The sequence below is a fragment of the Nerophis lumbriciformis genome, linkage group LG32 (assembly GCF_033978685.3).
Source record: "Nerophis lumbriciformis linkage group LG32, RoL_Nlum_v2.1, whole genome shotgun sequence".
NCBI classification, from domain to species: domain Eukaryota; kingdom Metazoa; phylum Chordata; class Actinopteri; order Syngnathiformes; family Syngnathidae; genus Nerophis; species Nerophis lumbriciformis.
Window position 1 is genome coordinate 17,206,284 of NC_084579.2, and position 18,204 is coordinate 17,224,487.

The 18,204-nt window shown below is 37.8% G+C and overlaps 1 protein-coding gene across 2 annotated transcripts; it reads right to left on the reverse strand.

Annotated features, from left to right (window-relative positions):
- Positions 1-1,390: 1,390 nt before the first annotated feature.
- ak1 (adenylate kinase 1) lies at positions 1,391-18,066 on the reverse strand. 2 transcript variants are annotated; one of them, XM_061926715.2, is made up of 7 exons: positions 17,936-18,066; positions 8,535-8,572; positions 8,015-8,050; positions 6,210-6,373; positions 3,218-3,334; positions 2,957-3,148; positions 1,391-2,875 (listed from the first exon to the last, which is right to left on the reverse strand). In XM_061926715.2, exons 2-7 carry the CDS (start codon positions 8,539-8,541, stop codon positions 2,810-2,812), a joined length of 582 nt encoding a protein of 193 aa, XP_061782699.1. In that variant the 5' UTR covers positions 8,542-8,572; positions 17,936-18,066; the 3' UTR covers positions 1,391-2,809. The 2 variants fall into 2 exon arrangements, with proteins under 2 accessions (XP_061782699.1, XP_061782698.1); XM_061926714.2 differs by lacking the exons at positions 8,535-8,572; positions 17,936-18,066 and adding an exon at positions 8,118-8,421.
- Between the last annotated feature and the right edge of the window lie 138 nt (positions 18,067-18,204).

Here is an 18,204-nt window from a genome sequence, read left to right on the forward strand (position 1 = left end):
AGAAAGAATTCCACTTTCAAAGCTTCAACAATTAGTTTCCTCAGTTCCCAATCATTTATTGAGTGTTGTTAAAAGAAAAGGTGATGTAACACAGTGGTGAACATGCCCTTTCCCAACTACTTTGGCACATGTTGCAGCCATGAAATTCTAAGTTAATTATTTGAAAAAAAAAAAAATGAAGTTCATGAGTTTGAACATCAAATATCTTGTCTTTGTAGTGCATTCAATTGAATATGGGTTGAAAAGGATTTGCAAATCATTGTATTCTGTTTATTTTTACATCTAACACAATTTCCCAACTCATATGGAAACGGGGTTTGTATATCAATGTTAATATTTGAGTGGGTCCCAGCCCCCTCTGTAGTGCAAAAGCTGGGCCCCTCGGTCAAAAAGCTTAAGAACCCCTGGACTAGTTAATTTCAGTTCTATGTAAATCTAGTTTAAATATAGCTAAAAACTACATCATGTAAATCTAGTTTTAAAATGGCTAAAACTACATTTCCAAGAATATGTTTAACATGGGCTTCACGGTGGCAGAGGGGTAAGTGCATCTGCCTCACAATACGTAGGTCCTGAGTAGTCTTGGGTTCAATCCCGGGCTCGGGATCTTTCTGTGTGGAGTTTGCATGTTCTCCCCGTGACTGCGTGGGTTCCCTCCGGGTACTCCGGCTTCCTCCCACCTCCAAAGACATGCACCTGGGGATAAGTTGATTGGCAACACTAAATTGGCCCTAGTGTGTGGATGTGAGTGTGAATGTTGTCTGTCTATCTGTGTTGGCCCTGCGATGAGGTGGCGACTTGTCCAGGGTGTACCCCGCCTTCCGCCCGATTGTAGCTGAGATAGGCTCCAGCGCCCCCGCGACCCCAAAGGGAATAAGCGGTAGAAAATGGATGGATGTTTAACATGTGATGCAGGTGGTTATTTCACATCCATAGTAGTTTGACATCCTGCCACAAGGGGGAGCTAAAGGAATTACAAAATGTATTCCCAGTTTAACAGTTTGGGCCTTAATGTGTCTGTCCTGCATGCGGTGTGACAGGCACGCGCTACGTTTCCTCTTTCATTGTCTTATGCAGCCGTACGTGATTTAGTGCACAGCCTCGTCTTTGTTTGCTCCCCTTTTATTAGTGAAAGAGCAGCATTCCACACATTCAAGATGACTTTGTGGAAGTGCTTATGCCTATTTTCCTGTTAGCCCCCCTTTCTCTCCTTGGAGGATAGTCCGGATACCTGCTGACGCGTGCAATGAACTGAGGAAAAAGCTGTGGTAACACACACCGTGGGTCCGCCATCCTATTGTGTCTCTGAAGAGGAGCACTTCCTGTTTCCGGATCATGTTGTCAAATAATCTAAATATAAAGCCGGGATGTCCAATAGAAGAATCATACACATAGATAGGTTCTCTTTATTAGAATGCAGTCTTTTTTGCACCTTTATTTACATAAATGAATCTGTGCTTTTGGACAACGTTGACGGCGGTGTGCTGGAGCAGTCCTTGCCGAAGGAAAATAAATAAGTACAATGTTCATGTAGTTGGCACAAAATGGTTAACATTTATATATATATCGACAAACAGATTTTGTGATGCTGCAATGTCAGATTACACTATGACCTTATTTTTTACTGCTGGATTAGAGGCACGTTATGTTGTGTTAATGACCCTTATGACACGTAAAGGAAGCTGGAAACTGGATTACCGTATTTTTCGGACTATAAAACGCAGTTTTTTTTCATAGTTTGGCCGGGGGTGCGACTTATACTCAGGAGCGACTTATGTGTGAAATTATTAACACATTACCGTAAAATATTAAATAATATTATTTAGCTCATTCACGTAAGAGACTAGACGTATAAGATTTCATGGGATTTAGCGATTAGGAGTGACAGATTGTTTGGTAAACGTATAGCATGTTCTATATGTTATAGTTATTTGAATGACTCTTACCATAATATGTTACGTTAACATACTAGGCACGTTCTCAGTTGGTTATTTATGCCTCATATAACGTACACTTACTCAGCCTGTTGTTCACTATTCTTTATTTATTTTAAATTGCCTTTCAAATGTCTATTCTTGGTGTTGAGTTTTATCAAATGAATTTCCCCCAAAAGTGTGACCTATACTCCAGTGTGACTTATATATGTTTTTTTCCTTCTTTATTATGCATTTTCGGCCGGTGCGATTTATACTCCGGAAAATACGGTACTCAAATCTTGCATTTCAGTTGTTTACTTTTGCTAAAATAATGAGAATGTGTCTATGTTCCTCGTGTTTTGTCACTTCCATTTCTTAGACACAACGCAAAAAACAACTTCCAATAGTTTGTGCTGACTTTTCATGTAGGTTGTTTACTTTTGTTAAAACTGCAACCATTTTTAGACAAAAAGATGAGGTAAAAACTACTTCATGAACCCTGAAGTGTTTGCCGTCTTTTCATTCAGGTTTACTTTTGTTAAAATGGGGAGCATTTTCCTCAATTTCCCAGTCAAAACAACTTCCAAAAACAAGCAGTTTTAGAAATGTGCTTGTTGACATTTTATTAGTGTAGTTGAGATTAGATCATCAATTTTGACATTTTTTAAATGTCTTGAGGACTGGGCAAAAATGACGCCCAAAGTATAATAAAATGAAGTCAGCAAGCATCATTTAGTTAAATTTGCGAGAATTCTAAAACGTTTGTCTTAATTTTTTTCATTTGGAATTCCGGCATCGTTTATGGCTGTTTGGTTTTGTTGGAGCGGCGTTGTAGTTGTTCACGTTGTCTGCGGACAACTCTACTTAACCCAGCTGTTCTCAGTGTGGTGTTGTTACAAGGCATCAATAGCCTTGGAGACCTGGTTGAAGACCTCCTCCACGGGAAGCTCAGAGTCGACCTGGGTGGGGCAAGATGACGATGACGATGACGACGTCAAAGCGGTTCATAACAATTTAGGAATTGGGAGTTTTTCGCTCACCTTCCTGACGATGCCGCGCTTCTCGTAGAAGGCGATGACGGGTTCGGTGGCTTTGTAGTAGAGATCCAGACGTTTCTTGATGGTCTCCTCGTTGTCGTCTGAGCGGCCGCTGGTCTCGCCACGTTTCAGAAGCCTCTTGACCATGGTCTCGGCTCTGGCGTCCACGTACAGCAGCAGGCAGGGTTTGCCGATCTGTGGACACGTAGAATATGTCACTCAAATGTGGTCATAAAGCGCACTACCCCAAAAAAATTATCTTACCTTCTTCTCGAACTCCTCACCCTGCTTCACCTCACGGGGGTAGCCATCGATGAGAAAGCCTTTGGAGACACTTGCTTTGGCGATCATGGCGTCCTTAATCATGTCCAAGACGGTGTCCTGAACACACAAACCAACACTTCACTCAGTGTAATAAATCCAAACCAATCGCAGAAAAACAGGTTATGTTCGACAATAAACCTATTATGATAGGTGAGATAAAAAATAATAGGATAGGTAAGAATAAAGATAAAGGGTATGTTCATGGGGCAACATCCTGTAATACGCACGCCAGGCTACAAGTTGGCGATGACCAGGGACATAGCACCAAATTTTGAGCCCCCATACACACAACTCCTATCCACCTATACCACCCTAAAACCAAGATTGCTGCCCTATACACACACACTTGGTATGTCTATGTACACGAAAAAACTAATTGCATGGATTTGATCGAAACCACCTTTTAAAAACATAACCTTAATTAGGTTTTTGACTTTTTAAAGATGGGATTAAGGTATCAAAACTAGAACATGTCTAAATAAACCTCCCTAAATCTTTTTTTTATTTAAAAAAAAAAAAAGTGCCAACAGATTCAACAAGTGGTCAGAACAGGAATTTAACCCTAAATATTTTTTTATTAAAAAAAAAAAAAAAAAAAGTCAGCAGATTCAACAAGTGGTCAGAATAGGAATTTAAGTAATACTATAACCTGTCATTATTCACTTAAATATGATTATAAATCTAGTCAGGATCTACGGTGGCCTGGAAGTGCAAAAAAAATTACAATGTGGAAGTGCAAAACAAATTACAATGACAGAAAACTAAATAAAAATTATTTTACACTTTACAATTTCAGAAAAAAAATTAAAAACAGAGAAAAAAACTTTACAATGTCAATTTGTTGTTTTGTTTTTTATAATTGTAATTTGTTTCATGAAATTTGAAAGTGTTTTGCACTTTCAGGCCACAGTAGGTTTTCTTAGGTAGCATGAAGAAAATATTATTATTCGTAGTGCATCTCCTAGGAGTTACACTTCCCTTTGTCTTTAAAAACTAGTGTTGCCTGTTTCTAACTTTACTTGAGGGTCTTTGAAGGCACCACAGTTATGGGCGATTAATGACATTATGGCGTCTGTGTTGAGTGAAGTGTTCAAAGTTAGGTTTGCTATCTAGGTGGAACAAACCATTTTGTATTTTTGATAGGGAGTGTAGGTACCTTATTTTTCCGAGTATAAGTCGCACCGGAGTATAAATCGCACCTGCCGAAAATGCATACTAAAAAAGGAAAAAAATATATATAAGTCGCACTGGAGCCCGGCCAAACTATGAAAAAAACTGCGACTTATAGTCCGAAAAATACCGTAGTTAGACATTCTTAATTAGATTCAAGCAACCTTATTATTGAACTTTCACAGCTATATTTATTTTTTTAACATTTGTGACATCGTTTTTATATACCTTTACATATTTAAATCCTCAACATTTACCAACGCCTAGCGGCCCAAGCACCACTTCCCCACTTAACCCTCCACTTAGACGCCATTACATTGGTGTGTACATGTGAGCTTATAAAATTTGACGTTGGCGTACAGCAGTGTAACATGCACTATATTGCCAAAAGTATTTGTCCTCCTGCCTTGACTCACATATGAACTTGAAATGCCATCCCATTCCTAACCCATAGGGTTCAATATGATGTCGGTCCACCTTTTGCAGCTATTACAGCTTCAACTCTTCTGGGAAGGCTGTCCACAAGGTTGCAGAGTGTGTTTATAGGAATTTTCAACCATTCTTCCAAAAGCGCATTGGTGAGGTCACACACTGATATTGGTCGAGAAGGCCTGGCTCTCAGTCTCCATTCTAATTCATCCCAAAGGTGTTCTATCGGTTTCAGGTCAGGACTCTGTGCAGGCCAGTCAAGTTTATCCACACCGGACTCTGTCATCCATGTCTTTATGAACCTTGCTTTGTGCACTGGTGCACAGTCATGTTGGAAGAGGAAGGGGCTCTTTGTAAACTGTTCCCACAAGGTTGGGAGCATGGAATTGTCCAAAATGTTTTGGTATCCTGGAGCATTCAAAGTTCCTTTCACTGGAACTAAGGGGCCAAGCCCAACTCCTGAAAAACAACCCCACATCTTAATTCCTCCTCCACCATATTTCACACTCGGCACAATGCAGTCCGAAATGTACCGTTCTCCTGGCAACCTTCAAACCCAGACTCGCCCATCGGATTGCCAGATGGAAAAGCGTGATTCGTCACTCCAGAGAAGGCGTCTCCACTGCTCTAGAGTCCAGTGGCAACGTGCTTTACACCACTGCATCTGACGCTTAGCATTGAACTTGGTGATGTATGGCTTAGATGCAGCTGATCGGCCATGGAAACCCATTCTATGAAGCTCTCTGCGTACTGTACGTGGGCTATTTCGAAGGTCACATGAAGTTTGGAGCTCTGTAGTAACTGACTGTGCAGTAATTATTTGCACTATGCACTTCAGCATCCGCTGACCCCTCTTTGTCAGTTTATATGGCCTACCACTTCGTGGCTAAATTGCTGTTGTTCCCAAAACTTTTCAATTTTCTTATAATAAATCCGACAGTTGACTTTGTAATATTTAGGAGCGAGGAAATTTCACGACCGGATTTGTTGCACAGGTGGCATCCTATGACAGTTCCACGCTGGAAATCACTGAGCTCCTGAGAGCGGCCCATTCTTTCACAAATGTTTGTAGAAACAGTCTCCATGCCTAAGTGCTTGATTTTATACACCTGTGGCCGGGCCAAGTGAATAGGACACCTGATTCTGATCATTTGGATGGGTGACCAAATACAATATAGTGTATATTCACAATAGTTGTCTTTGTTGCAACGCCATCAACATTAAAGGCAGCTTTTCCCTTATTTCAGTGTCTTTCACATTATCAGGCTGCAAAATGCGTCTAAAATTACAATTTTGTGTGTGTTTTCATCAGTGTGGAGGATCATCCTTTTACCAGCGGCACCAGCTCTCCCTTCTGCATGATGGCCTGAAGATGCTTGCCCCTCTCCGAGCCTGAGTTGACCTCGGCGCGGAGCAGATCCCCCGACGACAGGTGGGTGTAGCCGTACTTGGCCACCACCCTCTCACACTGGGTGCCCTTACCGGAACCGGGACCACCTGGAGAATTAAATGAATGTTATTCATCCATGAGCTGTGGGGGTTACTGCTAAATTACAAACCCCGCTTCCTTATGAGTTGGGAAATTGTGTTAGATGTAAATATAAACGGAATACAATGATTTGCAAATCCTTTTCAACCCATATTCAATTGAATGCACTACAAAGACAAGATATTTGATGTTCAAACTCATAAACTTTTTTTTTTTTTTTGCAAATAATAATTAACTTAGAATTTCATGGCTGCAACACATGCCAAAGTAGTTGGGAAAGGGCATGTTCACCACTGTGTTGCATGGCCTTTCCTTTTAACAACACGTTTGGGAACTGAGGAGACAAATTTTTGAAGCTTTTCAGGTGGAATTCTTTCCCATTCTTGCTTGATGTACAGCTTAAGTTGTTCAACAGTCCGGGGGTCTCCGTTGTGGTATTTTAGGCTTTATAATGCGCCACACATTTTCAATGGGAGACAGGTCTGGACTGCAGGCAGGCCAGTCTAGTACCCGCACTCTTTTACTATGAAGCCACGTTGATGTAACACGTGGCTTGGCATTGTCTTGCTGAAATAAGCAGGGGCGTCCATGGTACCGTTGCTTGGATGGCAACATATGTTGCTCCAAAGTCTGTATGTACATTTCAGCATTAATGGCGCCTTCACAGATGTGTAAGTTACCCATGTCTTGGGCACTAATGCACCCCCATACCATCACAGATGCTGGCTTTTCAACTTTGCGCCTATAACAATCCGGATGATTCTTTTCCTCTTTGGTCCGGAGGACACGACGTCCACAGTTTCCAAAAACAATTTGAAATATGGACTCGTCAGACCGCAGAACACTTTTCCACTTTGTATCAGTCCATCTTAGATGAGCTCAGGCCCAGCGAAGCCGACGGTGTTTCTGGGTGTTGTTGATAAACGGTTTTCGCCTTGCATAGGAGAGTTTTAACTTGCACTTACAGATGTAGCGACCAACTGTAGTTACTGACAGTGGGTTTCTGAAGTGTTCCTGAGCCCATGTGGTGATATCCTTCACACACTGATGTCGCTTGTTGATGCAGTACAGCCTGAGGGATCAACAAGAAGGCTTAGCTGCTTACATGCAGTGATTTCTCCAGATTCTCTGAACCTTTTGATGATATTACGGACCGTAGATGTTGAAATCCCTAAATTCCTTGCAATAGCTGGTTGAGAAAGGTTTTTCTTAAACTGTTCAACAATTTGCTCACGCATTTGTTGACAAAGTGGTGACCCTCGCCCCATCCTTGTTTGTGAATGACTGAGCATTTAATGGAATCTACTTTTATACCCAACCATGGCACCCACCTGTTCCCAATTAGCCTGCACACCTGTGGGATGTTCCAAATAAGTGTTTGATGAGCATTCCTCAACTTTATTAGTATTTATTGCCACCTTTCCCAACTTCTTTGTCACGTGTTGCTGGCATCAAATTCTAAAGTTAATGATTATTTGCAAAAAAAAAAAAATGTTTATCAGTTTGAACATCAAATATGTTGTCTTTGTAGCATATTCAACTGAATATGGGTTGAAAATGATTTGCAAATTATATTTACATCTAACACCATTTCCCAACTCATATGGAAACGGGGTTTGTATTTTTCACGATTGTGTGCGTGTACTCACCAACCACAAAGATAATTTTAGCATCTTTAATCTTGTCTGGAAATAGATAAGAGAGACACAAATAAGTGTGATAACAGACAAAAAAACAAGGATTGTTACAAACCGTGTGGCGAGGTCGTGTCCCAAGAAGTGCATGTGTTCCCCATTGTTGCTTTTAGCTGCTTGACATTGTGTTGCCTTGTGCTATTACTACAACAGTGTTACCGTGGCAACGACCAGGTCAACAATTAAATAACCACTGTATTTTCAAAAAATATACATTCATTACATTTGGCTATATTTTTCGTTAAGGTGAATATATTAGGACGTGTTCATTAAATATTACAATAAATGTGACGCCTTGCCGCTGCTGCAATCCCCCAAACGGCCAGAAGAGGGCAGCAGTGCTCCAAGTATACCGAACAGCCCTTTCTGTGTCAACTCATCCGCTTCTTAAAAAGCGAATACTGACGTGTTTTCGCCTCATAAAATCGTACACTTTGTGTTGAATGAGTGATTTTTAATTGCCCCTGTTACGTACCTGCCATTTTGATGCGTTCGCCGCGTGCTTTCCTTCAGCTAAAAGACACACAAAAAGACGATAAACGTGTTAATTTTTCTGGAACAGCGGTGTGTATCTTCCAGGTTTATAAGCAAGAACATTAATTGACTGTAGCAGTGCGTCAATTAATCACAATTAACAGCGCGTTCATTAGTTTCCTGTTATTGCTTGTAAATTTAAGTATGAAGAAGAAGGCGGGACATAAACTTAAGTATGCGGAAGAAGGCGGGACATAGTTTGGTTGACGAGTACAATCCTTCCCAGTCAGACCTCTTAAACACCCCAGCAGTTTCATATGAACCCTTCTTTAGTGAACAATACATTTTTATTTTTATTTTTTTTTTCAAATTCAAGACAGTTATATGTTTTTGGTAATGCTTTAGTATGGGGAACATAATCTAAGTAACAAAGACTAAATTTAGAGTTATTTGGACACTATGGGAACATATTCTAAGTAGCAAAGACTTAATTTAGAGTTATTTGGACACTAGGGGAACATACTCTAAGTAACAACGACTTAATTTAAAGTTATTTGGACACTAGGGGAACATATTCTAAGTAACAAAGACTAAATTTAGAGTTATTTGGACACTACGGGAACATATTCTAAGTAGCAAAGACTTAATTTAGAGTTATTTGGACACTAGGGGAACATATTCTAAGTAACAACGACTTAATTTAAAGTTATTTGGACACTAGGGGAACATATTCTAAGTAACAACGACTTAATTTAAAGTTATTTGGACACTAGGGGAACATATTCTAAGTAACAAAGACTAAATGTAGAGTTATTTGGACACTAGGGGAACATTCTAAGTAACAAAGACTAAATTTAGAGTTATTTGGACACTAGGGAAACATATTCTAAGTAACACAGACTTAATTTAGAGTTATTTGGACACTAGGGGAACATATTCTAAGTAACAACGACTTAATTTAAAGTTATTTGGACACTAGGGGAACATATTCTAAGTAACAAAGACTTAATTTAAAGTTATTTGGATACTAGGGGAACATATTCTAAGTAACAAAGACTAAATTTAGAGTTATTTGGACACTACGGGAACATATTCTAAGTAGCAAAGACTTAATTTAGAGTTATTTGGACTCTAGGGGAACATATTCTAAGTAACAACGACTTAATTTAAAGTTATTTGGACACTAGGGGAACATATTCTAAGTAACAACGACTTAATTTAAAGTTATTTGGACACTAGGGGAACATATTCTAAGAAACAAAGACTAAATGTAGAGTTATTTGGACACTAGGGGAACATATTCTAAGTAACAAAGACTAAATTTAGAGTTATTTGGACACTAGGGGAACATATTCTAAGTAGCAAAGACTTAATTTAGAGTTATTTGGACACGAGGGGAACATATTCTAAGTAACAAAGACTAAATTTAGAGTTATTTGGACACTAGGGGAACATATTCTAAGTAACAACGACTTAATTTAAAGTTATTTGGACACTAGGGGAACATATTCTAAGTAACAAAGACTAAATTTAGAGTTATTTGGACACTACAGGAACATATTCTAAGTAGCAAAGACTTAATTTAGAGTTATTTGGACACTAGGGGAACATATTCTAAGTAACAACGACTTAATTTAAAGTTATTTGGACAGTAGGGGAACATATTCTAAGTAACAACGACTTAATTTAAAGTTATTTGGACACTAGGGGAACATATTCTAAGTAACAAAGACTAAATGTAGAGTTATTTGGACACTAGGGGAACATATTCTAAGTAACAAAGACTAAATTTAGAGTTATTTGGACACTAGGGGAACATATTCTAAGTAGCAAAGACTTAATTTAGAGTTATTTGGACACGAGGGGAACATATTCTAAGTAACAAAGACTAAATTTAGAGTTATTTGGACACTAGGGGAACATATTCTAAGTAACGACTTAATTTAAAGTTATTTGGACACTAGGGGAACATATTCTAAGTAACAAAGACTAAATTTAGAGTTATTTGGACACTACGGGAACATATTCTAAGTAGCAAAGACTTAATTTAGAGTTATTTGGACACTAGGGGAACATATTCTAAGTAACAACGACTTAATTTAAAGTTATTTGGACAGTAGGGGAACATATTCTAAGTAACAACGACTTAATTTAAAGTTATTTGGACACTAGGGGAACATATTCTAAGTAACAAAGACTAAATGTAGAGTTATTTGGACACTAGGGGAACATTCTAAGTAACAAAGACTAAATTTAGAGTTATTTGGACACTAGGGAAACATATTCTAAGTAACACAGACTTAATTTAGAGTTATTTGGACACTAGGGGAACATATTCTAAGTAACAACGACTTAATTTAAAGTTATTTGGACACTAGGGGAACATACTCTAAGTAACAACGACTTAATTTAAAGTTATTTGGACACTAGGGGAACATATTCTAAGTAGCAAAGACTTAATTTAGAGTTATTTGGACACGAGGGGAACATATTCTAAGTAACAAAGACTAAATTTAGAGTTATTTGGACACTAGGGGAACATATTCTAAGTAACAACGACTTAATTTAAAGTTATTTGGACACTAGGGGAACATATTCTAAGTAACAAAGACTAAATTTAGAGTTATTTGGACACTACGGGAACATATTCTAAGTAGCAAAGACTTAATTTAGAGTTATTTGGACACTAGGGGAACATATTCTAAGTAACAACGACTTAATTTAAAGTTATTTGGACAGTAGGGGAACATATTCTAAGTAACAACGACTTAATTTAAAGTTATTTGGACACTAGGGGAACATATTCTAAGTAACAAAGACTAAATGTAGAGTTATTTGGACACTAGGGGAACATTCTAAGTAACAAAGACTAAATTTAGAGTTATTTGGACACTAGGGAAACATATTCTAAGTAACGACTTAATTTAAAGTTATTTGGACACTAGGGGAACATATTCTAAGTAACAAAGACTAAATTTAGAGTTATTTGGACACTACGGGAACATATTCTAAGTAGCAAAGACTTAATTTAGAGTTATTTGGACACTAGGGGAACATATTCTAAGTAACAACGACTTAATTTAAAGTTATTTGGACAGTAGGGGAACATATTCTAAGTAACAACGACTTAATTTAAAGTTATTTGGACACTAGGGGAACATATTCTAAGTAACAAAGACTAAATGTAGAGTTATTTGGACACTAGGGGAACATTCTAAGTAACAAAGACTAAATTTAGAGTTATTTGGACACTAGGGAAACATATTCTAAGTAACACAGACTTAATTTAGAGTTATTTGGACACTAGGGGAACATATTCTAAGTAACAACGACTTAATTTAAAGTTATTTGGACACTAGGGGAACATACTCTAAGTAACAACGACTTAATTTAAAGTTATTTGGACACTAGGGGAACATATTCTAAGTAGCAAAGACTTAATTTAGAGTTATTTGGACACGAGGGGAACATATTCTAAGTAACAAAGACTAAATTTAGAGTTATTTGGACACTAGGGGAACATATTCTAAGTAACAACGACTTAATTTAAAGTTATTTGGACACTAGGGGAACATATTCTAAGTAACAAAGACTAAATTTAGAGTTATTTGGACACTACGGGAACATATTCTAAGTAGCAAAGACTTAATTTAGAGTTATTTGGACACTAGGGGAACATATTCTAAGTAACAACGACTTAATTTAAAGTTATTTGGACAGTAGGGGAACATATTCTAAGTAACAACGACTTAATTTAAAGTTATTTGGACACTAGGGGAACATATTCTAAGTAACAAAGACTAAATGTAGAGTTATTTGGACACTAGGGGAACATTCTAAGTAACAAAGACTAAATTTAGAGTTATTTGGACACTAGGGAAACATATTCTAAGTAACACAGACTTAATTTAGAGTTATTTGGACACTAGGGGAACATATTCTAAGTAACAACGACTTAATTTAAAGTTATTTGGACACTAGGGGAACATACTCTAAGTAACAACGACTTAATTTAAAGTTATTTGGACACTAGGGGAACATATTCTAAGTAACAAAGACTAAATTTAGAGTTATTTGGACACTACGGGAACATATTCTAAGTAGCAAAGACTTAATTTAGAGTTATTTGGACACTAGGGGAACATATTCTAAGTAACAACGACTTAATTTAAAGTTATTTGGACACTAGGGGAACATATTCTAAGTAACAACGACTTAATTTAAAGTTATTTGGACACTAGGGGAACATATTCTAAGTAACAAAGACTTAATTTAGGGTTAGAGGGTAAGGGCCAGGGTTAGAGGGTTAGGGTTATAATAAGGCATTAATAAGTACTTAATAATGACTAGTTAAGAGCCAATATGTGACTAATTTGCATGTTAATAAGCAACTAATTAATAGTGAATATGTTCCCCATACTAAAGTGTTACCATGTTCTTTTACTGGTGCATAAAATGAACCGTGCATGAACATCACCTTGTTCAAAGAACAAAACCAACACAGTGCATAAACTCACAACAAATGACACACCTGCAAATCAGTCAGCTGTTGCCGTATCCGTAATATGCCGATAGGGAGAAGTTTGTATTTACACGATGAGTCGGGTGTGTCTTGACCTCCACCGAAACCCTAGGGTTCCATCGAACCCAGGTTAAGAACCACTGATCTATATTATTATATGAAAACACATTTAAGAAAACTTGTCAATATTGGCGAACTATTGTTAGCTAGCAGAAAAAAAATCCCGATGATGTCATCGGGTAGTTACGGTAAAAGACATTGTTAAAGGTGTTAGGAGGCGCTCAAATATAATTAGACTTGGACTTCCTTTTATTGTCATTCAAATTTGAACTTTACAGTACAGATAAGAACGACATTTCGTTGCATTAGCTCGTTGTAGTGCAGGATAAGAGAGCAATAAGGTGCAGATATAGAGGTACAGACACTTTTTCATATGCATCCATGTAATATTGCTGATTTCAATAAGAAAGTCAGTAAGTTGATATTGCTGAGGTTGAAGTTTTAGTTAATGGCTGCTGGTGTTAGTTGTTTTTTTCCTTTTTCTTTTGTCCTGTCCAGCTTCTCAGGCAAATCATATAGTAGATGTAGATGCCCATGTCAGCTGTTCAGATTTACTTTACAAAAGAGAAGTGTAGGATACTTCTCTTGTTGCCTTATTTGTATTTGACTTTATTAAATGTATTTATATTATCATTTGGTGCAGCCAGGCCGGAGCAGGAGGGGATAGAAAGAGAAAAAAAGGAAGACAGAGGGGGAAATTGTGGGGACAAGAGAGGGATTAGACAGAGAGACAACAATAACAACAACAACAATAGAACAACATCAGCAAATAGGATATGTACAAATATGATGGTAAAAGTGATAGCAAATAAGCAGTTAGCGAAATAAAAAGTAATACAGAAATGACAATGATTATTTTTAGAATACAAATGGAGCAATACAAATACCAATAGAAATAGCACTATTGATAATGAACAATACCAATAATTTACCTCTATTATCAACAATACAGTTGTTCAAATGCAACAATACATATATGTAATGATAACTAGATACAAAAGAATGCAGAAAAATGGAGGGGAAGAAAGAGAAGCAACCTATATTAACCTTGTAGATTGTTATATTAACTATAGGTTAAGATTTGTCAGTGTGCCATGTGTTGCTCAGTTTACCCTACGGCGGGGGTCGGCAACCCGCGGCTCTAGAGCCGCATGCGGCTCTTTAGCGCCGCCCTGGTGGCTCTCTGGAGCTTTTTAAAAAATGTATGAAAAATGGAAAAAGATGAGGGCAAAAAAAAAAATGTTTTGTGCTAATATGGTTTCTGTAGGAGGAAAAGCATGACACAAACCTCCCTAATTGTTATAAAGCACACTGTTTATATAAAACATGCTTCACTGATTCGAGTATTTGGGGAGCGCCGTTTTGTCCTACTAATTTTGGCGGTCCTTGAACTCACCTTAGTTTGTTTACATATATAACTTTCTCCGACTTTCTAGGTCGTGTTTTATGCCACTTCTTTTTCTTTCTCATTTTGTCCACCACACTTTTAACGTTGTGCGTGAATGCACAAAGGTGAGTTTTGTTGATGTTATTGACTTGTGTGGAGTGCTAATCAGACATATTTGGTCACTGCATGACTGCAAGCTAATCGATGCTAACATGCTATTTAGGCTAGCTATATGTACATATTGCATCATTATGCCTCATTTTTAGCTATATTTGAGGTCATTTAGTTTCCTTTAAGTCCTCTTAATTCAATTTATATCTTATGACACACTATCTGTATGTAATATGGCTTTTAATTTTGTGTGGCTCCAGACAGATTTGTTTTTGTATTTTTGGTCCAATATGGCTCTTTCAACATTTTGGGTTGCCGACCCCTGCCCTAGGGCCTGGTGTTAGTTTAAAGCAGTACTCTTCAGAAGGGGGTGCTTTATCAGTATCATACAGTATGATGCTTCAAATCCCAGTTGGAAAAGCTGTGCACTGCAAAACATGTTCATTGTAGCCATTATTCCCGACTTTGTTTTTGTTTATGAAAACAAATAATCATCACAAATTGTTACTGATTTTTGCTTTGTGTGTTTTAAATTTTGTGCTCCTGAGTTATTATTGCTGATTAATTTGAATGTATTATTTTTAGTTTATTTAACTTTATTTTTCAGTTTATAATCGCTCAAGTCGGTCTAAAACTGTTATAGTTTACATAACATTTTAATTTGGTCAAATGTTCGGGGCAAGCGGTAGAAAATGGATGGATGGAAAATGTTTATTGAATTTAATTTAAAAATATATATATTTCAGGCAAATTGATGCACTTTAAATATTTTCTGCTACAGACTAAATAACAATGTAAGTAGTTATTCTTTCTTGTAAGTTGATCTATATTTATTTCGTCTTTTTTTGTTTTCTTTTATTGATTGATTGATTGAAACTTTTATTAGTAGATTGCACAGTACAATTGACCACTAAATGGTAACACCCGAATACGTTTTTCAACTTGTTTAAGTTGGGGTCCACGTTAATCAATTCATGGTAAATTAATGTTAATAAGGATACAATGTTTCTGCAGAAGTGTACTTTAACAACCAGTTGCTTAGCAATAACAATAATAAAGACAAATGATACTACTTTATAGTCAAGGCGGAGAGTGGGGCGTAACAACAAATGATTGAGGAGCACTGGTTTAAGGTGTCCACTTTTATGCCTGGTGCTCTTAAAGGTCATCGTTAGCTGAGTCAGCACGAAGCCTATTGGCGAATATGACCTATATGGAGTTCAACTTCTACTGTCGTGCAATAGCGATTTTGTTCAGGACCCAAAAAAAATGTAAATATAGTGAAGACAGAAACAGAACATAGTGTACATTTTATTATGGGCATGCTGAAAGAGTCAACTCACCCACCTTATTCTGTCTTATTCCTATTTTTTAACCCGCTAAAAAAAGCCCCCGCAGCTGTCAAGTGTCAGGGGGGGATAGTGTGTCCAAAGAGTGAGGCGATCATGGAGTACGAAGGCACATGAAGGCAAAGTGGTGCATTCTCCTTGAGCACGAGCCTGTTACTACGAGGTGGCCCTTTAAGTGGGAGAATGGAGGACCCGTTTGACGTCAGCGCATAGTGGGTGGTGTTGTTTGTGAACGGGAGATGAAGTCAGAGCAAGCAGCCTGAATTCCTTCAATGCTGCCAGGGGTCGATAAAGCTGCTGCTCTTAATGAGCATTAGTGAGGTTTGCATGGGACAAAAGAGCTCAAATGGCCTTTAATGGATGGACGTGATTGATTGCGAAGGAGGAGAAATGACTGCAGCACAACTAATGCATTATACATATATATATATACATACATATATATATATATATATGTATATATATATATATATACATATATATATACGGTATATATATATGTATATATACATATATATATATATATATATATATACATATATATATATATATATACATATATATATATATATATATATATACATATATATATATATATATACATATATATATATACATATATACATATATACATATATATATACATATATACATATACACATATATATATATATATATATATATATTAGGGCCACAACAACTAATCGATTAAATCGATTATCAAAATAGTTGGCGATTAATTTAGTCATCGATTCGTTGGATCTATACTATGCGCATAGGCTTTTTTTTTTATAAACATTTATTTATAAACTGCAACATTTACAAACAGCTGAGAAACAATAATCAAAATAAGTATGGTGCCAGTATGCTGTTTTTTTTCCAATAAAATCCTGGAAAGGATAGAAATGTAGTTAGTCTCTTTTATCCGATTATTAATCGATTAATCGAAGTAATTGACAGATTAATCGATTATCAAATTAGTTGTTAGTTGCAGCCCTTATATATATATATATATATATATATATATACACTTCTATAGTATAACTGGAGTACATCCAAACAGACCATAGCATACAGAGTTGAAGTCAATTTTGCCTTCATTGTCGTAACGAGACAGCCTTTCTTTATATCCAAAGTCATACCTGCCTTTTCCTCTCTGGGACATACAAATGAAAAGTCAATTTTGCCTTCACTACCACACTATGATGACCCACAGCTGAAGTCTACCCTGCCTTCGTTGTACCTTTGTTGTTTGCCATGCAGTAAAATGATACCGCATTGCTTCTACAGCCAAAATTGAAGTCAATTCTCCACTTTCTCCGTCAAAGTTAAAGAAGTCCACGCTGGCTTCATCTCCCTGACTGCACCTCTTCTTTCTGGAGCTAAAGTCAACCTGCAGTTTTCTCCTTCAAGTCCCAAAAACAAAGTCAAGACGTGCCTTCACCTCCACCCTTTGACCCATACTTGGGTTTTCCCTCATGCCTTCTTTTTCCAGTCAGCACCTTCTCCCTGTTGTATTAAGTTGAAGTCAACCATGCCTTCATTTCCCTGACTGGACCTCTTCCTATGATACAAAGGTCAATCCTGCCTTCTCTTCTGACACTTTGAGACCTTAGACATCTTCGTATTTGCACCTTTTCTCTCAGGCAGCATCCTGTCTTCCTTCACCAGGACCTGCAGTTCAAGTATGTCATAATGAAACAAGCTGAGCAACATCTGCACCTTCTAAGGCACTGACTCACGCATTCTCCAACACTGACATCAAAATGCCGTGTTAACGCCGATGTCTTTTCCTTGCTGGTGCTTGTACCGCTGCTCTAACCATGGATGTCAACCATGCCTTCGTGTTTCTCCATCCTGCACTCTCTCTGTGACAGACGATGCCAACCCTGCCTTCTTGTTTATGCCCCCTATACCTCCCCTCTGTATGACCTGAAGATGAAGGCACCCCGTCTATCCTCCTCCATACTGACCTGTCCTGTGTCTCCAGATTCTCAGAGCGAGGGGCTGGCCGCCGTCCCTTGGTTCTCCCCACAAGCGAGAGTTGTGCGCGGTTCCTGCTGAACGGCAGCCCTCCCACCCCCACGCTATGCCTTTTTATAGCCTGGCTGCGCCTGCGCTGCATTCTGGGTAAGAGGGCACCAGAGCAGATAAGGAGGGGAGGGGAGGGGAGGGGAGGCTGAGGATGGATACGTGAAATTAGAGACGGGGATGTCTAAAAGTAGCAGCAGTCTTGAGTATT

Excerpts from the sequence above, each read along its gene's own strand:
- ak1 (XM_061926714.2), bottom strand. The coding sequence starts at position 8,160 with ATGGGGAACACATGCACTTCTTGGGACACGACCTCGCCACACG. Across the intron at positions 6,374-8,014 it reads TAAAATTATCTTTGTGGTTG|GTGGTCCCGGTTCCGGTAAG; the intron begins GTGAGTACACGC and ends TTAATTCTCCAG. Across the intron at positions 3,335-6,209 it reads AGGGAGAGCTGGTGCCGCTG|GACACCGTCTTGGACATGAT; the intron begins GTAAAAGGATGA and ends TTGTGTGTTCAG.